The sequence below is a fragment of the Pseudophryne corroboree genome, chromosome 4, assembly GCF_028390025.1.
Source record: "Pseudophryne corroboree isolate aPseCor3 chromosome 4, aPseCor3.hap2, whole genome shotgun sequence".
Taxonomy (NCBI): Eukaryota; Metazoa; Chordata; class Amphibia; order Anura; family Myobatrachidae; genus Pseudophryne; species Pseudophryne corroboree.
In genome coordinates this window covers 491,346,608-491,364,525 of record NC_086447.1, presented here as the reverse complement: position 1 = coordinate 491,364,525, position 17,918 = coordinate 491,346,608, and the positions used below count along the sequence as shown (strand labels likewise).

At 46.3% G+C, this 17,918-nt stretch overlaps 1 protein-coding gene across 1 annotated transcript in view; it reads right to left on the bottom strand.

Moving 5' to 3' along the window:
• CDC40 (cell division cycle 40) overlaps positions 1-17,918 on the bottom strand; it is a 222,364-nt gene that overhangs the window by 114,476 nt on the left and 89,970 nt on the right. Inside the window, exons 2-4 of the mRNA XM_063917128.1 lie at positions 8,103-8,189; positions 1,333-1,462; positions 172-255 (exon numbers count right to left, since the gene is read on the bottom strand). Of these exons, the coding sequence (XP_063773198.1) occupies positions 172-255; positions 1,333-1,462; positions 8,103-8,189 (301 nt within the window). The remainder of the gene's footprint in view (positions 1-171; positions 256-1,332; positions 1,463-8,102; positions 8,190-17,918) is intronic.

Genomic DNA, 17,918 nt, shown 5'->3' with positions numbered 1-17,918 from the left:
GAGTGTGAGAAGCTTGAGTTTTTTAGTTAGGTCCTGTGTGATATTGACAGCATAAGCAGCCCTTTTCCGTCCATGGGAGTAGCACCTAGGTGGAGAGTGAATGCGGTAACTGACCAAATATCCTCTTATCACAAAACAAAATTCCACTGTATGTTCCTCACAGCATATTACCTTGGTTCTTTTCAGCATCATCCACCGAGCCAATATATTTTGTGGCAGTTTCCTGTACATCCAAGGATGGATCTAGTGCATAGCCTGGAGATGAAAATGGCAATTTTAAATTATGTACTTATTCAACAATCATGGAAAATGTACCCGGTTGTTGCTATGACTAGCAACAATGCCATGTCCGGTATATTTTACATGTATTTATTGCCCGATGGCGTTAAGCAATTCAATTGCAGCCCCTTTATTTTGTGACAATTAACCTGTTTTCGCAAATCATGCTTGTGAAAACAGGTCCATAATCGCAGATGATTTTTTCCCCCCAGACTTCGGCAGGTGAAAAAAAATCCACAATACTGCCGGCGGCCGGTGCTAATAGTGCAGATATCTGTTCGCACCTCAGAAGTGAAATACCAAACAGGGAACAATCACCAACGCAGGATAGTTACAACAGATAATCGACCTGGAGAGCAAAAAAAAAAAAAAAAAAAAAAAGTGTGTGTCCTACTCCCTCCACGTCCTGGCCATGCCCCAGGGCTGAATCATTTTTATAAAAAAGAAAAAGAAAAAAGGGTAGACTCTTCTTTTGTATTGGATGACCCCACATATAAAAAGGTGCAAACATGAGCAAAGGTACATAGTACTATCTTGCCCATATACGGAAAATTTATTATTTTCTATAGCGCAGGTAATATTGTCTGGTGATCACAAAACAACAACTGCTAAGGGGCTGCATCATTTGAAAGATGCAACTGTACAGTATTATACATACACAACTCAAAACAAACATATAAGACCTCAGTGCATTTCTCCATCCGACTATAATAGATCTGCGCCGTTAGTTCAAACAGCGTGACTGACACAGTAACAGCACAATTTTGGACTGATGCAGAACTGCACGCAAGTCAGTTTGAGGATTGATCTTGCAATATGTAGAACTGCGTATACTCTACAGCATACATTCAGGTGCATCTACACTTGTAAACGGACTCAAAAGTATGCCAAATCTTTGGTTTAATACTAGTAGTCATACCTCAGCACTGAATTACAGTTCTTATATAGAACAGTAGACATTATATTGAACATTTAAATTAACAGTTGCCACAGAAAGAAACCATCTTGTTGAAATCATTAAGACAGCTTTATCATTTTAGCATAATGTCTTACCATATGTTGCAAATGTTCTCCTTTGCTGTTCGAACATAAAGTCATTAATGTGTGCTGGTTCTGCATATCCTGAAAGCATGTTTCTGGGAGCAGCCATCTGCTGGGTTTTGAATGGATTGTTCGGCCCAAACTACAGTTACATAAGTTACATATTAGGACATTAAGTTAGGTTTCTCTGACGTCCTAGTGGATGCTGGGAACTCCGTAAGGACCATGGGGAATAGACGGGCTCCGCAGGAGACTGGGCACTCTAAAAGAAAGATTAGGTACTATCTGGTGTGCACTGGCTCCTCCCTCCATGCCCCTCCTCCAGACCCCAGTTAGAATCTGTGCCCGGCCAGAGCTGGGTGCTCCTAGTGGGCTCTCCTGAGCTTGCTAGAAAGAAAGTATTTGTTAGGTTTTTTATTTTGAGTGAGATCTGCTGGCAACAGACTCACTGCTACGTGGGACTGAGGGGAGAGAAGCAAACCTACCTGCTTGCAGCTAGCTTGTGCTTCTTAGGCTACTGGACACCATTAGCTCCAGAGGGTTCGAACACAGGGCCTGACCTCGATCGTCCGTTCCCGGAGCCGCGCCGCCGTCCCCCTTGCAGAGCCAGAAGACAGAAGAAGAACGATGAAATCGGCGGCAGAAGACTCCAGTCTTCATTAAGGTAGCGCACAGCACTGCAGCTGTGCGCCATTGCTCCCACAGCACACCACACACTCCGGTCACTGATGGGTGCAGGGCGCTGGGGGGGGGGGGGGGGGGGGGGGCGCCCTGGGCAGCAATTATATTACCTTTTGGCATAAAATACACATAATACAGTCAGTTAACTGTATATGTGTAAAAAACCCCGCCATTAAGTTACAGGAAACGCGGGACAGAAGCCCGCCGCTGAGGGGGCGGGGCCTTCTTCCTCAGCACACCAGCGCCATTTTCCCTTCACAGCTCCGCTGGAAGCACGCTCCCCAGGCTCTCCCCTGCAGTATCCAGGTACAAGACGGGTTAAAAAGAGAGGGGGGGCACATAAATTTAGGCGCAAATCGATACAAACAAGCAGCTATTGGGAAAATCACTTATTAGCAGTGTAAATCCCTGTGTTATATAGCGCTGTGGTGTGTGCTGGCATACTCTCTCTCTGTCTCCCCAAAGGACTTTGTGGGGTCCTGTCCTCAGTCTGAGCATTCCCTGTTGTGTGCGGTGTGTCGGTACGGCTGTGTCGACATGTTTGATGAGGAGGGTTACGTGGAGGCGGAGCAGGGGCAGATACATGTGGTGTCGCCCCCGACGGGGCCGACACCTGATTGGATGGATATGTGGAAGGTCTTAACCGACAGTGTCAACTCCTCACATAAAAGGTTCGATGACGCAGCAGCCTTGGGACAGCCGGGGTCTCAGCCCGCGCCTGCCCAGGCGACTCAGAAACCGTCAGGGGCTCATAAACGCCCGCTAGCTCTGATGGTAGACACAGATGTCGACACGGAGTCTGACTCCAGTGTAGATGAGGATGAGACAAATGTACAGTCTACAAAAGCCATCCGATGCATGATTACTGCAATGAAAGATGTATTGCACATATCTGATATTAACCCGGTTACCACCAAAAGGGGTATTATGTTTGGGGAGAAAAAGCAGCCAGTGACTTTTCCCCCATCTGATGAATTAAATGATTTGTGTGAAGAAGCGTGGAGTTCCCCTGATAAGAAACTGGTGATTTCTAAGAGGTTACTGATGGCGTACCCTTTCCCGCCAGCGGATAGGTTACGTTGGGAAACATCCCCTAGGGTGGACAAGGCGCTAACACGCTTATCTAAAAGGGTGGCACTGCCGTCTCAGGATACGGCCGCCCTAAAGGATCCTGCGGATAGAAAGCAGGAAGCTATCCTGAAGTCTGTGTATACACACTCTGGTACTCTACTGAGACCTGCTATTGCTTCAGCCTGGATGTGTAGTGCTGCAGCAGCATGGACTGATACCCTGTCAGACAACATTAATTCCCTCGACAGGGATACTATTTTGCTAACCATCGAACATATAAAAGACGTCGTCTTATATATGCGGGATGCACAGAGGGACATTTGCATGCTGGCATCTAGAATTAATGCAATGTCCATTTCTGCCAGGAGAGTATTATGGACTCGGCAGTGGACAGGTGATGCTGATTCTAAAAAACACATGGAGGTTTTGCCTTATAAGGGTGAGGAAATATTTGGGGACGGTCTCTCGGACTGCTGGGAAGTCTACTTTTTTACCTCAGGTTCCCTCACAGCCTAAGAAAGCACCGTATTATCAAATGCAGTCCTTTCGGCCTCAGAAAGGCAAGCGGGTCAGAGGAGCATCCTTTCTGGCCAGAGGCAAGGGTAGAGGAAAGAAGCTGCACCAGGCAGCCAGTTCCCAGGAACAAAAATCCTCCCCTGCTTCCACTAAGTCCACCGCATGACGTTGGGGCTCCACAGGCGGAGCCATGTGCGGTGGGGGCGTGTCTCCGAAACTTCAGCAACCAGTGGGTTCGCTCACAAGTGGATCTCTGGGCTGTACAAATTGTATCTCAGGGCAACAAGCTGGAGTTCGAGGCGACTCCCCCTCGCCGTTACCTCAAATCAGCCTTGCCAGCTGCTCCCAGGGAAAGGGAGGTAGTACTGGCAGCAATTCACAAACTGTACCTCCAGCAGGTGATAATCAAGGTCCCCCTCCTTCAACAGGGCAGGGGTTACTATTCCACAATGTTTGTGGTACCGAAACCGGACGGTTCGGTGAGACCCATCCTGAATTTAAAATCCTTGAACACTTATATAAAGAAGTTCAAGTTCAAAATGGAATCGCTCAGGGCGGTTATTGCAAGCCTGGAAGAGGGGGATTTTATGGTGTCGCTGGACATCAAGGATGCTTACTTGCATGTCCCCATTTACCCACCTCACCAGGAATACCTCAGGTTTGTGGTACAAGACTGTCATTACCAATTCCAGACGTTGCCGTTTGGTCTCTCCACGGCACCGAGAATATTTACCAAGGTAATGGCCGAAATGATGATACTCCTTCGAAAGAAGGGAGTTATAATTATCCCGTACTTGGACGATCTCCTCATAAAGGCGAGGTCCAGAGAGCAGTTGTTGGTCAGCGTAACACTCTCTCGGGAAGTGTTGCAACAGCACGGCTGGATTCTGAATATCCCAAAGTCGCAGCTGATTCCTGCGACGCGTCTGCTTTTCCTGGGCATGATTCTGGACACAGAACAGAAGAAGGTGTTTCTCCCGGTGGAGAAGGCCCAGGAATTGTCATCTCTGGTCAGGGACATCCTGAAACCAAAACAGGTGTCGGTGCATCACTGCACGCGAGTCCTGGGAAAGATGGTGGCTTCTTACGAAGCAATTCCCTTCGGCAGGTTCCATGCAAGGATCTTTCAGTGGGATCTGTTGGACAAATGGTCCGGATCGCATCTACAGATGCATCGGTTGATCACCCTGTCCCCAAGGGCCAGGGTGTCTCTGCTGTGGTGGCTGCAGAGTGCTCATCTTCTCGAGGGACGCAGGTTCGGCATACAGGACTGGGTCCTGGTGATCACGGATGCAAGCCTCCGAGGATGGGGGGCAGTCACTCAGGGAAGAAACTTCCAAGGACAGTGGTCAAGTCTGGAGACTTCTCTACACATAAATATATTGGAACTAAGGGCCATCTACAACGCCCTGAGTCAAGCAGAGCCCCTGCTTCAAAACCAATCAGTACTGATTCAGTCAGACAACATCACAGCGGTCGCCCATGTAAACCGCCAGGGCGGCACAAGAAGCAGGATGGCAATGGCAGAAGCCACAAGGATTCTTCGATGGGCGGAGAATCACGTGCTAGCACTGTCAGCAGTGTTCATTCCGGGAGTGGACAACTGGGAAGCAGACTTCCTCAGCAGGCACGACCTCCACCCGGGAGAGTGGGGACTTCATCAAGAAGTCTTCACACAGATTGTAAATCGTTGGGAACTGCCACAGGTGGACATGATGGCGTCCCGCCTCAACAAAAAGCTAAAAAAATATTGCGCCAGGTCACGGGACCCTCAGGTGATAGCTGTGGACGCACTAGTGACACCGTGGGTGTACCAGTCGGTTTATGTGTTCCCTCCTCTTCCTCTCATACACAAGGTACTGAGGATAGTAAGAAAGAGAGGAGTAAGAACTATACTCATCGTTCCGGATTGGCCAAGAAGAACTTGGTACCCAGAACTACAAGAAATGATCTCAGAGGACCCATGGCCTCTGCCTCTCAGACAGGACCTGTTACAGCAGGGGCCCTGTCTGTTCCAAGACTTACCGCAGATGCGTTTGACGGCATGGCGGTTGAACGCCGGATCCTAACGGAGAAGGGCATTCCGGATGAAGTGATTCCTACGCTGATAAAAGCTAGGAAGGATGTGACAGCAAAGCATTTTCACCGCATATGGCGGAAATATGTTGCTTGGTGTGAGGCCAGGAAGGCCCCAACAGAGGAATTCCAGCTGGGTCGATTTCTGCACTTTCTACAGTCAGGGGAGACTATGGGCCTAAAATTGGGGTCCATAAAGTTCCAGATTTCGGCCCTATCTATTTTCTTTCAAAAAGAACTGGCTTCACTGCCTGAAGTTCAGACGTTTGTTAAGGGAGTGCTGCATATTCAGCCCCCTTTTGTGCCTCCAGTGGCACCTTGGGATCTTAACGTTGTGTTGGATTTCCTGAAATCACACTGGTTTGAGCCACTTAAGACCATGGAGCTAAAGTATCTCACATGGAAGGTGGTCATGCTGTTGGCCTTGGCTTCAGCTAGGTGTGTGTCAGAATTGGCGGCTTTGTCATGTAAAAGCCCATATCTGATCTTTCATATGGACAGGGCAGAGTTGAGGACTCGTCCCCAATTTCTCCCTAAGGTGGTATCAGCGTTTCATTTGAACCAGCCTATTTGTGGTGCCTGCGGCTACTCGGGACTTGGAGGACTCCAGGTTACTTGATGTAGTCAGGGCTTTGAAAATCTATGTGGCCAGGACGGCTGGAGTCAGGAAAACTGACTCGCTGTTTATCCTGCATGCACCCAACAAACTGGGTGCTCCAGCTTCAAAGCAGACTATTGCGCGCTGGATCTGTAACACGATTCAGCAAGCTCATTCTGCGGCAGGGTTACCGCATCCTAAATCAGTAAAAGCCCATTCCACAAGGAAGGTGGGCTCTTCTTGGGCGGCTGCCCGAGGGGTCTCGGCTTTACAGCTTTGCCGAGCTGCTACTTGGTCGGGTTCAAACACATTTGCTAAGTTCTACAAGTTTGATACCCTGGCTGAGGAGGACCTTGCCTTTGCTCATTCGGTGCTGCAGAGTCGTCCGCATTCTCCCGCCCGTTTGGGAGCTTTGGTATAATCCCCATGGTCCTTACGGAGTTCCCAGCATCCACTAGGACGTCAGAGAAAATAAGAATTTACTCACCAGTAATTCTATTTCTCGTAGTCCGTAGTGGATGCTGGGCGCCCGTCCCAAGTGCGGACTCTCTGCAATACATGTATATAGTTATTGCTTAACTAAAGGGTTATTGTTATGAGCCATCTGTTTCTGAGGCTCAGTTGTTGTTCATACTGTTAACTGGGTATGGTTATCACGAGTTGTACAGTGTGATTGGTGTGGCTGGTATGAGTCTTACCCTGGATTCCAAATCCTTTCCTTGTTGTGTCAGCTCTTCCGGGCACAGTTTCCTTAACTGGGGTCTGGAGGAAGGGCATGGAGGGAGGAGCCAGTGCACACCAGATAGTACCTATTCTTTCTTTTAGAGTGCACAGTCTCCTGCGGAGCCCGTCTATTCCCCATGGTCCTTACGGAGTTCCCAGCATCCACTACGGACTACGAGAAATAGAATTACCGGTGAGTAAATTCTTATTTTCTTCAATATGGATGGTTAGGAAGTATACATACTGTAGCAAAAGAACACTTGCACACATTGATCAAAAAATACATATGGAGATAAACATGCTTTTCCAAGCCAAACATGTTTAACTAAACATTTGGAAATGTAGCAAAGAACTATATAGAATGGGTTTACAACTTTGGTCCCTGGAGTCCTATCTGGCTGATTTCTGCGTATGTAGAGAGCAAATGCAGTAGGGGGGACCGATGATTAGACCCCCCCAGAATCACACTCCACCGCGCTTTGCACATGGTGGGGGAGGGTTTACTAACAGTGTGGGCCCTTATGGACACTGGTGTGTTCGGGGGCTCTGCCACTAGAGATCTTTAACCACTAGAGAGGGTGGTTATATCATTTTTAAATCCATGCTAAAATTTCATTAAGTTAGATTTTAGGGTGGTTCTGGAGGAAAAAATAGCCAATTAAGCAGTAAAATTGTGACTATTGAATAATAATTTGTACATATTTCAAATCACATCAGAAGTTCATGGCTTTCTAAAAGCAACTACCCTTGTGAGAAACGTCAGCGGATATACAAATTTTATTGGACAGACTTCCAAGTCATAAGAAAAATAATCTACTGCACTAGTATTCAACTCCTCCGCCCAACATTAATAAAACAAAAGAAGAAAAAAAGCCACCCCCTTGTATCTCCATATGCTCATGCCACCCGGGTGTCTCTTTTATTGACGCAAATAAGAGGTGGGCTGCGCTGTATGTCTTTATAGCAGCCACTAAGCTCTAAGGTTGCGGGCCTCCAACTGTGGAGACAAAATTTTATTTTTTAGATATATAGATATACACACTGCTCAAAATCAAGAATCTACTGGGTTGGTGAGGAAATTAAATCATACAAAATATAGCTATGAATAGGAACCTACCTCAGGGGCAAACAAGGTGTCATATGTAGGGTTGTATTGTACTTCTTTAACAGTTGGGTCAAGGTAAACTCCAACATCAACATTTTCCTGCAAAAGGTAACATTTGTGATATAAAAACAAATACATTCGAGTCAATGATTAGGACCCCCCCCCCCCACACACAAAAAAATATTGTGTAAAATACACAAATGTAAATAGAAACTAAAAAGTAGTCTATTTGACACAGAGTAAAATAAAAATACATCAGCAACTGAAGAAAGGAATAAGAGAAATAACCTTGTGTTTACATAATTAGACCAGTATAGGTCATTATCATTCACATTTTGTATCTGTTAAAAACAATTAGTGGCCCAAACAGGAGGTGGTCGTTAGGTGGAAAAGCATTAGGTCGACATACAATTGGTCGACAAGCAAAAAGGTCGACATGAGTTTTTCACATTTTTGGTATTTTTTTTTTTACCTTTTTCATACTTAACGATCCACGCGGACTACAATTGGGAACGGTAACCTGTGCCCGAAGGATGGCGAGCAAAGCGAGCCATGCGAGGGGACACAGTACACTAATTGAGGTTCCCCGTCACTTTAAGAAGACACCAAAGACAGTCAAAAAAACTTATGTCAACCTTTTTCCATGTTGATCTTGTACATGTCGACCCAATGTTCGTCGACCTAACGAACCACACCTGTACAAACCATTATTTACTTGCAACACCAAAGTGTTCTAATTACTTAACCTATTTATAGGATCCAGGTCCATTCTCTCATTTCTAGTATCAATTATTGTAACACTGTTAACTACACCTTGGTGGCTTCCACTCATCCTGAGACACAGTGATGCAGCTCATCTTCCTTAGCAGCTTCACCACTCACCATACACTGGCATTCCATGTTATCCAGAACTCAAATAACACTGATCATTCTCACCTGCAATGCCCTCGCCATCACATCCCTGACCTCGTCACAAGATACACCACAGCTCAACCTATCTTGCACAACCTCCAATCTGTCAAGTGGTTTATCAAAACCCTTCTATGGTCTATTCCACTTCCATGACCTCTAATTTATCACTCTGCTCAACCTCCTGCAATACTCAGTTGTGCCCAATTTGATCGTCTTTGAATCTCCCTCCCTGATAAGCAAGGTCAACTCCACATTATCTTGAGTCACCCTGTCTACATCAAAAGTACCTACTATATATTTATTTTATATTTGTGCATCTTAGGATTTTCTGTTTTGTTTGTACTTTTTGACAATTTGAACTTGTAGTCCCAAGTCTGCTATTGTGTTTGTTAACATGTTCATTTGTAGCCATATGATCTGTACAATTATTTTTTTCGGCACTGCTAAATTTGTGGCGCAATATGAACATTTATGATGAGTATTACAAAAATAAAGCAACTGAAATGGAGAATGCTTTAGTGGGGACTGCTAACATCCTGAAATGAGTGATTACAAAGTGAAAAGCCAGCCAATCCTTAATTGCACTAAATGAGGAAGTATGTTTTTGTTGTGCGAGCTCAGCAGTATCCATACAAAACAATCTTTATCAGATGTACAATGTGATGCCACTGCCATAAAGGATTAAATAGGATTTTAATTAATTACCTACCGGTAAATCCTTTTCTCGTAGTCCGTAGAGGATACTGGGGTCCACATTAGTACCATGGGGTATAGACGGGTACACAAGGAGCCTTGGGCACTTTAAAAAATCAATAGTGTGCACTGGCTCCTCCCTCTATGCCCCTCCTACCAGACTCAATTTAGAAACTGTGCACGAGGAGACGGACATACCGTGAGGGAAGGATAGGTAAGGATAGTGGTGAGATTACGAACCAGCACACACAAGAGGAAAGCCATGCTAACCAAACATGAAACAGGAACTGCAACAGCTGAACCAACATTACTTAACCAAGTAACAGTGCAGAAACGAAGCACCGGGCGGGCGCCCAGTATCGTCTACGGACTACGAGAAAATGATTTACCAGTAGGTAATTAAAATACTATTTTCTCTTACATCCTAGAAGATACTGGGGTCCACATTAGTACCATGGGTATGTACCAAAGCTCCCAAACCGGGTGGGAGATTGCTTAGGGTCCTGTAGAACTGATTGACCAAACTGAAGGTCCTCAGAGGCCAAAGTATCGAACTTGTAGAACTTTGCAAACGTGTTCGAATCAGACCAAGTAGCTACTCGGCAAAGCTGTAAGGCCGAGGCACCCTGGGCAACCACCCAGGAAGAAACCCCACCGACCTAGTAGAGTGGGCATGTACAGATCTAGGAACCGGCAAACCGGCCGTAGAGCAAGCTTGCTGGATAGTAAGCTTGATCCAGCGAGCAATAGACTGCTTGGAAACAGGACACCCAATTTGGATCAAAGTACAAACCGCGAGTCCGATTTTCTGTGACGAGCTGTCCGTTTGAAATACATTTTCAAAGCCCGCACAACATCCAGGGACTTTGAAGTGGAAGAGGTGTCAGTAAGCACCGGAACTACAATAGGCTGGTTGACATGAAACGCAGACACCACCTTTGGAAGAAACTGCTGACGAGTTCGGAGTTCAGCTCTATCTTCATGAAAAATCAAATAGGGGCCAACGCCCCTAATTCAGACACACGCCTTGCCGAAGCCAAGGCCAGCAATGTAACGGTCTTCCACGTAAGAAACTTTATATCAACCTCCTGTAAAGGCTCAAACCATTCAGATTGTAGAAACTGCAATACCACGTTGAGATTCCAAGGTGCCTTAGGAGGCACAAAGGGCGGCTGGATGTGCAGAACCCCTTTCAAGAACGTCTGAACCTCCTCAGGGGGGGACGCCAACTGTCTTTGGAATAAAATGGACAAGGCTGAAATCTGGACCTTTAAGGAACCCAGGCGTAGTCCCACATCCACTCCTGACAGCAGAAAAAGCAGAAAACGACCCAGCTGAAATTCCACCGTAGGGAATTTCCTGTTTTCACACCAAGACACATACGTCCTCCAAATCCGGTGGTAATGTTTAGACGTTACACCTTTACTGGCTTGGATTAGGGTAGGAATTACCCTGTCCGGAATGCCTTTCCGGGCTAAAATTTGACGCTCAACCGCCATGCCATCAAATGTAGCCGTGGTAAGTCTTGATAGACAAAGGGCCCCTGTTGCAGAAAATCCTCTCGAAGAGGTAGAGGCCATGGATCCTCCAAGCAGCATGTCCAGGAGATCTGCGTACCAAGCCCTTCCTGGCCAATCCGGAGCAATGCGAATTGCTTGAACCTTTTTTCTCTTTTTATTCTTTTGAGAATACTTGGGATAAGTGGAAGTGGTGGAAACACATACACCATCTGGTAAACCCATGGAGTCACCAGACTGTCCACTGCCTGTGGGTCTCTCGACCTGGAACAATACCGCCTGAGTTTCTTGTTGAGACGAGAGGCCATCATGTCGATTTGTGGAATTCCCCACAGACGTGTCATGCACCCAAACACCTCTGGGTGAAGGCCCTACTCTCCTGGGTGGAGGTCGTGTCTGCTGAAGAAGTCTGCTTTCCAGTTGTCTACTCCCGGAATGAAGACTGCCGACAACGCCACAGCGTGTCTTTCTGCCCAGAGGAGAATCCGTGTTACCTCTGACATTGCTGCTCTGCTCTTCGTTCCGCCCTGACTGTTTATGTACGTTACTGCCGTCACATTGTCCGACTGAACCTGGATTGCCTGATCTTGAAGAAGATGGGCTGCCTGCAGAAGGGCATTGTATATGGCCCTTATTTCCAGAATGTTGATTGGAAGAATGGTTTCCTGATTTGACCATTTTCCTTGGAAGTGTGCCCCCTGGGTGACTACTCCCCAAACTCTGAGGCTTGCATCTGTGGTTAGCAGAATCCAATTTTGAATCCCGAACCTTCGGCCCTCGGTCAGGTGAGAAGTCTGGAGCCACCACAGAAGAGAAATCCTGGCTTTTGGCGACAGACGAATCCTCTGGTGTATGTGTAAATGCGTTCCAGACCATTTGTCCAACAGGACCAGCTGGAAAAGTCTTGCGTGAAACCGTCCGTACTGCAGTGCCTCCTAAGCAGCTACCATTTTTCCCAGAAGGCGAATGCACAGATATCCAGGTTTGTTTTAGAACATCCTGCACCACTGACTGTATCACCACTGCCTTTTTCAATGGAAGGAACACCTTCTGTACTTCCGTATCCTGTATCCTCCCCAGGAACGGAAGCCTCACAGTTGGTTCCAGGTGAGATTTTGGTAGGATCAGAATCCACCCGTGACCCCGGAGTAGTCGAGTTGAGAGGGCAATGTTGTCCAATAACCGCTCCCTAGATAGTGCTTTTATCAGCAGATCGTTCACGGAGGAGAAACATCATATCCGCCATTACCTTGGTAAACACCCTCTGAGCCGTGGAGAGGCCAAAGGGTAGAGACTGGAACTGGTAGTGACAGTACTGTAAGGCAAACCTGAGATAAGCCTGATGAGGTGACCAGATCGGGATATGAAGGTATGCATCCTTGATATCCAGCGACACCAAGAATTCCCCTTCCTACAGACTCGAGATCACCGCTCTCAGAGACTCCATCTTGAATTTGAACACCTGTAAGTACGGGTTCAACGACTTGAGGTTTAAAATGGATCTCACAGAACCGTCCGGTTTCGGTATCACAAACAGGTTTGAATATCCACCCTTGGTCCGTAGCTGAGGTGGAACTGGAACAATGACCCGAGTCTGTACCAGTTTTTGAATTGTATCCTGTAAATTTATATTTGGCTCCCGAGAAGTTGGTAAGCCTGACTTAAAGAATCTGAGAGGTGGGAGTTACTGAAACTCCAGTCTGTACCCCTGGGCGATGACCTCTTTGACCCAGGGATCCTGGCATGACGTCGCCCATATGTGACCGAAATCTCTTAATCGGGCTCCCACCTTGCTGTCTACCAGACAGAAAGGTCCACCGTCATACTGAAGGCTTTGAGGAAGCAGAACCGGAGTTCTGTTCCTGTGAACTTGCAGTTGCTTGTTTTCTGGGTTTACCTCTATTGCCTTTGAAGACTGTAGAAGAACCCTTGGCTTTATGTTTGAATTTTGCTGTCCGAAAGGACTGCAGAGTCGGAGCAGAGTAGGTCTTCCTAGCTGGAGGGGCTGCGGAAGGAAGATATGTAGACTTACCTGCCGTAGTCTTGGATATCCACGTTCGTCACCACTCAGGGCCTCGCCTGTGAAAGGTATGCTTTCCACACCCTTTCTGGAATCCGCATCCAAAGTCCACTGACGTAGCCATAGACCCCTGCATGCTGATACTGCCATGGCCGTGGAGTGTGCTTTGAGCAATCCAATTTCTTTTATGGTTCCACCATAAAATTTGCAGAGTCCTGTATATATTGCAGTCTGAGTAAAATCATCTCACCTCTTGGTAAGGAATCTAACCCCTCAATTAGGTTACCTGACCATTTTGCAAAGGCCCTAGTGATCCAAGCACAAGCAATAGTGGGTCTCTGGGCCACCCACGCAGCTGTGTACAGAGATTTGAAAGTGGTCAATCATGCGGTCTGCCGCATCTTCTAAGGAGGCTGCCCCCGGGACCGGTAAAACTATTTTACGTGATAATCTAGATACTCATGCGTCAACAATCGGTGGGTTTTCCCATATTTTTATATCGTCCTAAGGAAAAGGGAAAGATGTGAGTAACCTTTTAGGGATCTGAAACTTCTTGTCAGGATTAGACCAAGTTTCTTCAAATAAGGAATTTAATTCCTTAGATGCAGGGAAAGTAGCAGAGGATTTCTTTTTTACATTAAAAAATAAGATTCCTCATCGTCCTCTGTCGCTTTGTCAGGAATATGCAGGAGATCTCTAATAGCCTATATCAGGGCCTGTATTCCCTGTGACAAAGCTGCATCCCCCCTCCCAACTCCACCTCTCCCCTCAACGTCTGATACATCATCATCATCAGTCTGCAGGATTTGGGCAAATGTACGTTTTTGTGGACAAATGGCAGGGGTCAGATGCTGGAATGGCCACTGAATGTCTATTCATCAGGTCATCCACAGATTGTCTTAAGTATTATGTCTCCTTCTCATTTTGGGATAATTTATGTGAAATATTTGAGATCATCCCTTTTAATGAATCCAACCATACTGGTCCAGACCCACTAGCCTGAGAATGTGTACTATCCTGAGTACACTGTAGGGATCCCCCTGAGTGAGAAAAACACTCTGCTGTGCATGAAAACACATTCCTTTGACATAGTAAAAATGTAAAAGAACACACACACACACACACACACACACACACAGGATGAATAGGTTAAAAGCAGTTAACCCCCACAGAGCACCCTAGGATGAGACAGTATGATGGAGCCAGCCACACAGCGCCCCTATAGCTAATTATAAGGTTAGCTGGGTCGCAAACTAGGCCCTCTTAATAAAGGCTCAGTATTCTAATACTGCTTCCCCCCCACCCACCTCTTTGCTATGACCCCCTGGTACCACTGAGGCAAGCTGGAGTCCTTGTGGAGGGGCTGCGCTTCCTGTCAGCCTGTCTGTGTAGAGCTGCAGAGGGAAAATGGCGCTGGTGAGCTGCTGTGTCCGCTCATATTGAAGCCCCGCCCCCGTAATGGCACGCGGTCTTCCCGTTTTTTTTTTATACTGGCTGAGGTATGCACGGTGCTTAACAGTGGTTAGAACCCCTGTAAGCTAGTTTGCCAGTGTGGGTAATGTATGTTGTAGTGGCTCAGCGCACCCCTCACAGCGGAACACACGCACACAGCATGTCATCCTGAGCCCTGGAGCACAGCCTGCCTGTCAGCGCTGCGCTCCACACCCTTATGCCGCCATTTCAGCTGGTGACCTGCTAACCAGGACACCGGCCACCTACTCACCACTCTTCTTACTTCTGGCTCTGTTAGGGGTGGCGGCGTGCTGCGGGCCCCGTACGCTCGCCGTGGTGGGGCTTGCGAATAGGACCCTCAGTAGCTCAGTGTCCTGTCAGTAGGGAATGGGATCATTAACCCTGGAGGAGTTTGGGCCGTTCCCCCCCCCTACGTCCAACAAAGCAGACAGTCTGCTATTTCCAGGCAGTGCTGTTTGGCAACAAACAGAAAAAAATTATATTTAGAAAACTCTTCAGGAGCTTCCCCAAGCGTGACCGGCTCCTCCGGGCACATTTTCTAAACTTAGTCTGGTAGGAGGGGCATAGATGGAGGAGCCAGTGCACACTATTGATTTCTTAAATTGCCCAAGGCTCCTAGTGGGCCCGTTTATACCCCATGGTACTAATGTGGACCCCAGTATCCTCTAGGACGTAAGAGAAAGTATGTTTAATATAGACGTTGATCTACCATCTCTAAAGGGGGGTACACATGGAGAGATCCATGTCTAAATTCTAAGCAATCTGAATAGATTGCTTACAAGTTAAGCACGGATCTCTCAGTGTATGCCCCACAGCGATAGCGATGCGCAGTCCCATGCGTCGCTGGTACTAGATTGGCACACACTGCACTGAGTGCAGAGCAGGGGGAGAGATGTGTGCTGAGCGATCTGTGCTAGATCACTCAGCACACATCTCTCCCCGTTTCTACGGGGCTTAATGCACACTACTACTTGGAACATACACCTCACCTCTAATTACAATTTACTACAACACAATCAAATACGGCCAATCTTGTATGCCAATAGGTTTATCAAACTAAGAATCAATATATTTTGGCAGAACGTATATTTGCTGGAACATTTTTTTTTAACTAATGTTAGATAGATAAAATTTGCTCCCAAATACTGAAAAACAGACAAAAATGGTCAATCAGACCAATTAGTTAAATCCAATTTAATAAATCAATTTGATCGACAGTTTGTCAGTTTTACGGCATTTAGGAACAAATGGTCAATTGTCATTTGCTCTCATTCATTACCAGGTTTTCATTCCAACCAGCCAGATCTGATAAGAAATCTTTGTGTGTATGGGCAGCATGACTCGTTTAGGTCATTTACTGGACCTAAAATGAAACTACTTCTGGGGATAAACTCAATTTCTAAAACAATATATTGATATATACAGTACTTTTATCTTACAGCACAGAGCTGGCCAAACCAGTCCTCGAGTTCTACCAACAGTTCACATTTTCCAGACCACCTAGCTGGGGCACAGGCGTAGTCATTACTAATAAAGACATGCTGCATTCATTACTAACTAACAACTCTACAGATCTCCAGGAGGCCTGGAAAACATGTACTGTTGGTAGATCTCGAGGACCGTTTGGCCTGTTATAGCATGTACATAGTGATTTGTTTTCAAGTACATATTCTGCATCCAGAACATGCATCTTATACTTCTTTTTATAGAAACAAAAACCTGTGAAAAATGCAGTCAGTAGAGAATGGATTTTACACATAGGGGTCAATTCATATCAAATGGTCCAGTATTAAATTAATTGGTTGGACTATTTTTAATAAAAATTGTATCAATTTATAACTATTTCCCTACATCACTTCCTTTTGACTGATAATTTCAGCCCAAAGTTGTCAGATTTAAAAAATATATATATATATATATTTTTTTGGTTTATATTTCAGTGGGAAGAAATACAATTTCAGAGCTGCAATTGTGTTTTGGTTTTTTTTTTGGGAGGGGGGGGGGGGGGGGGGGAGTAGTTATATACTCAAAGATTTGCCAAACAAATTTTGAATGGTCTCTCTTGTCTACTTTTTTTATTACAGCACTTTGAAAATGCTTATTTGTTCTTCACCTAAATTGACCTCTAATATCTCTGGTGGGGGCCCTAATAAAAAATAATAAGATTTTACTCACCGGTAAGTCTATTTCTCGTAGTCCGTAGTGGATGTTGGGTACTCCGTAAGGACCATGGGGAATAGACGGGCTCCGCAGGAGACTGGGCACTCTAAAGAAAGATTTAGGTCTACCTGGTGTGCACTGGCTCCTCCCCCTATGACCCTCCTCCAAGCCTCAGTTAGGACACTGTGCCCGGAAGAGCTGACACAATAAGGAAGGATTTTGAATCCCGGGTAAGACTCATACCAGCCACACCAATCACACCATATAACTCGTGATAGGAACCCCGGTTAACAGTATGATAACAATGGAGCCTCTGAACAGATGGCTCGCAATAACAACCCGATTTTTGTAACAATAACTATTTACAAGTATTGCAGACAATCCGCACTTGGGATGGGCGCCCAGCATCCACTACGGACTACGAGAAATAGATTTACCGGTGAGTAAAATCTTATTTTCTCTGACGTCCTAGTGGATGCTGGGTACTCCGTAAGGACCATGGGGATTATACCAAAGCTCCCAAACGGGCGGGAGAGTGCGGATGACTCTGCAGCACCGAATGAGAGAACTCCAGGTCCTCCTCAGCCAGGGTATCAAATTTATAAAATGTTGCAAACGTGTTTGCCCCTGACCAAGTAGCAGCTCGGCAAAGTTGTAAAGCCGAGACCCCTCGGGCAGCCGCCCAAGATAAGCCCACCTTCCTTGTGGAATGGGCTTTTACAGATTTAGGCTGCGGTAGTCCCACCGCAGAATGCGCCAGCTGAATAGTGCTACAAATCCAGCGCGCGATAGTCTGCTTAGAAGCACTTGCACCCAGCTTGTTGGGTGCATATAAAATAAACAGCGAGTCAGTTTTCCTGACTCCAGCCGTTCTGGAAATATAAATTTTCAGGGCCCTGACTACGTCCAGAAACTTGGAATCCTCCAAGTCCCTAGTAGCCGCAGGCACCACAATAGGTTGGTTCAAGTGAAAAGCTGATACCACCTTCGGGAGAAACTGAGGACGAGTCCTCAACGCTGCCCTATCCATATGGAAAATCAGATAGGGGCTTT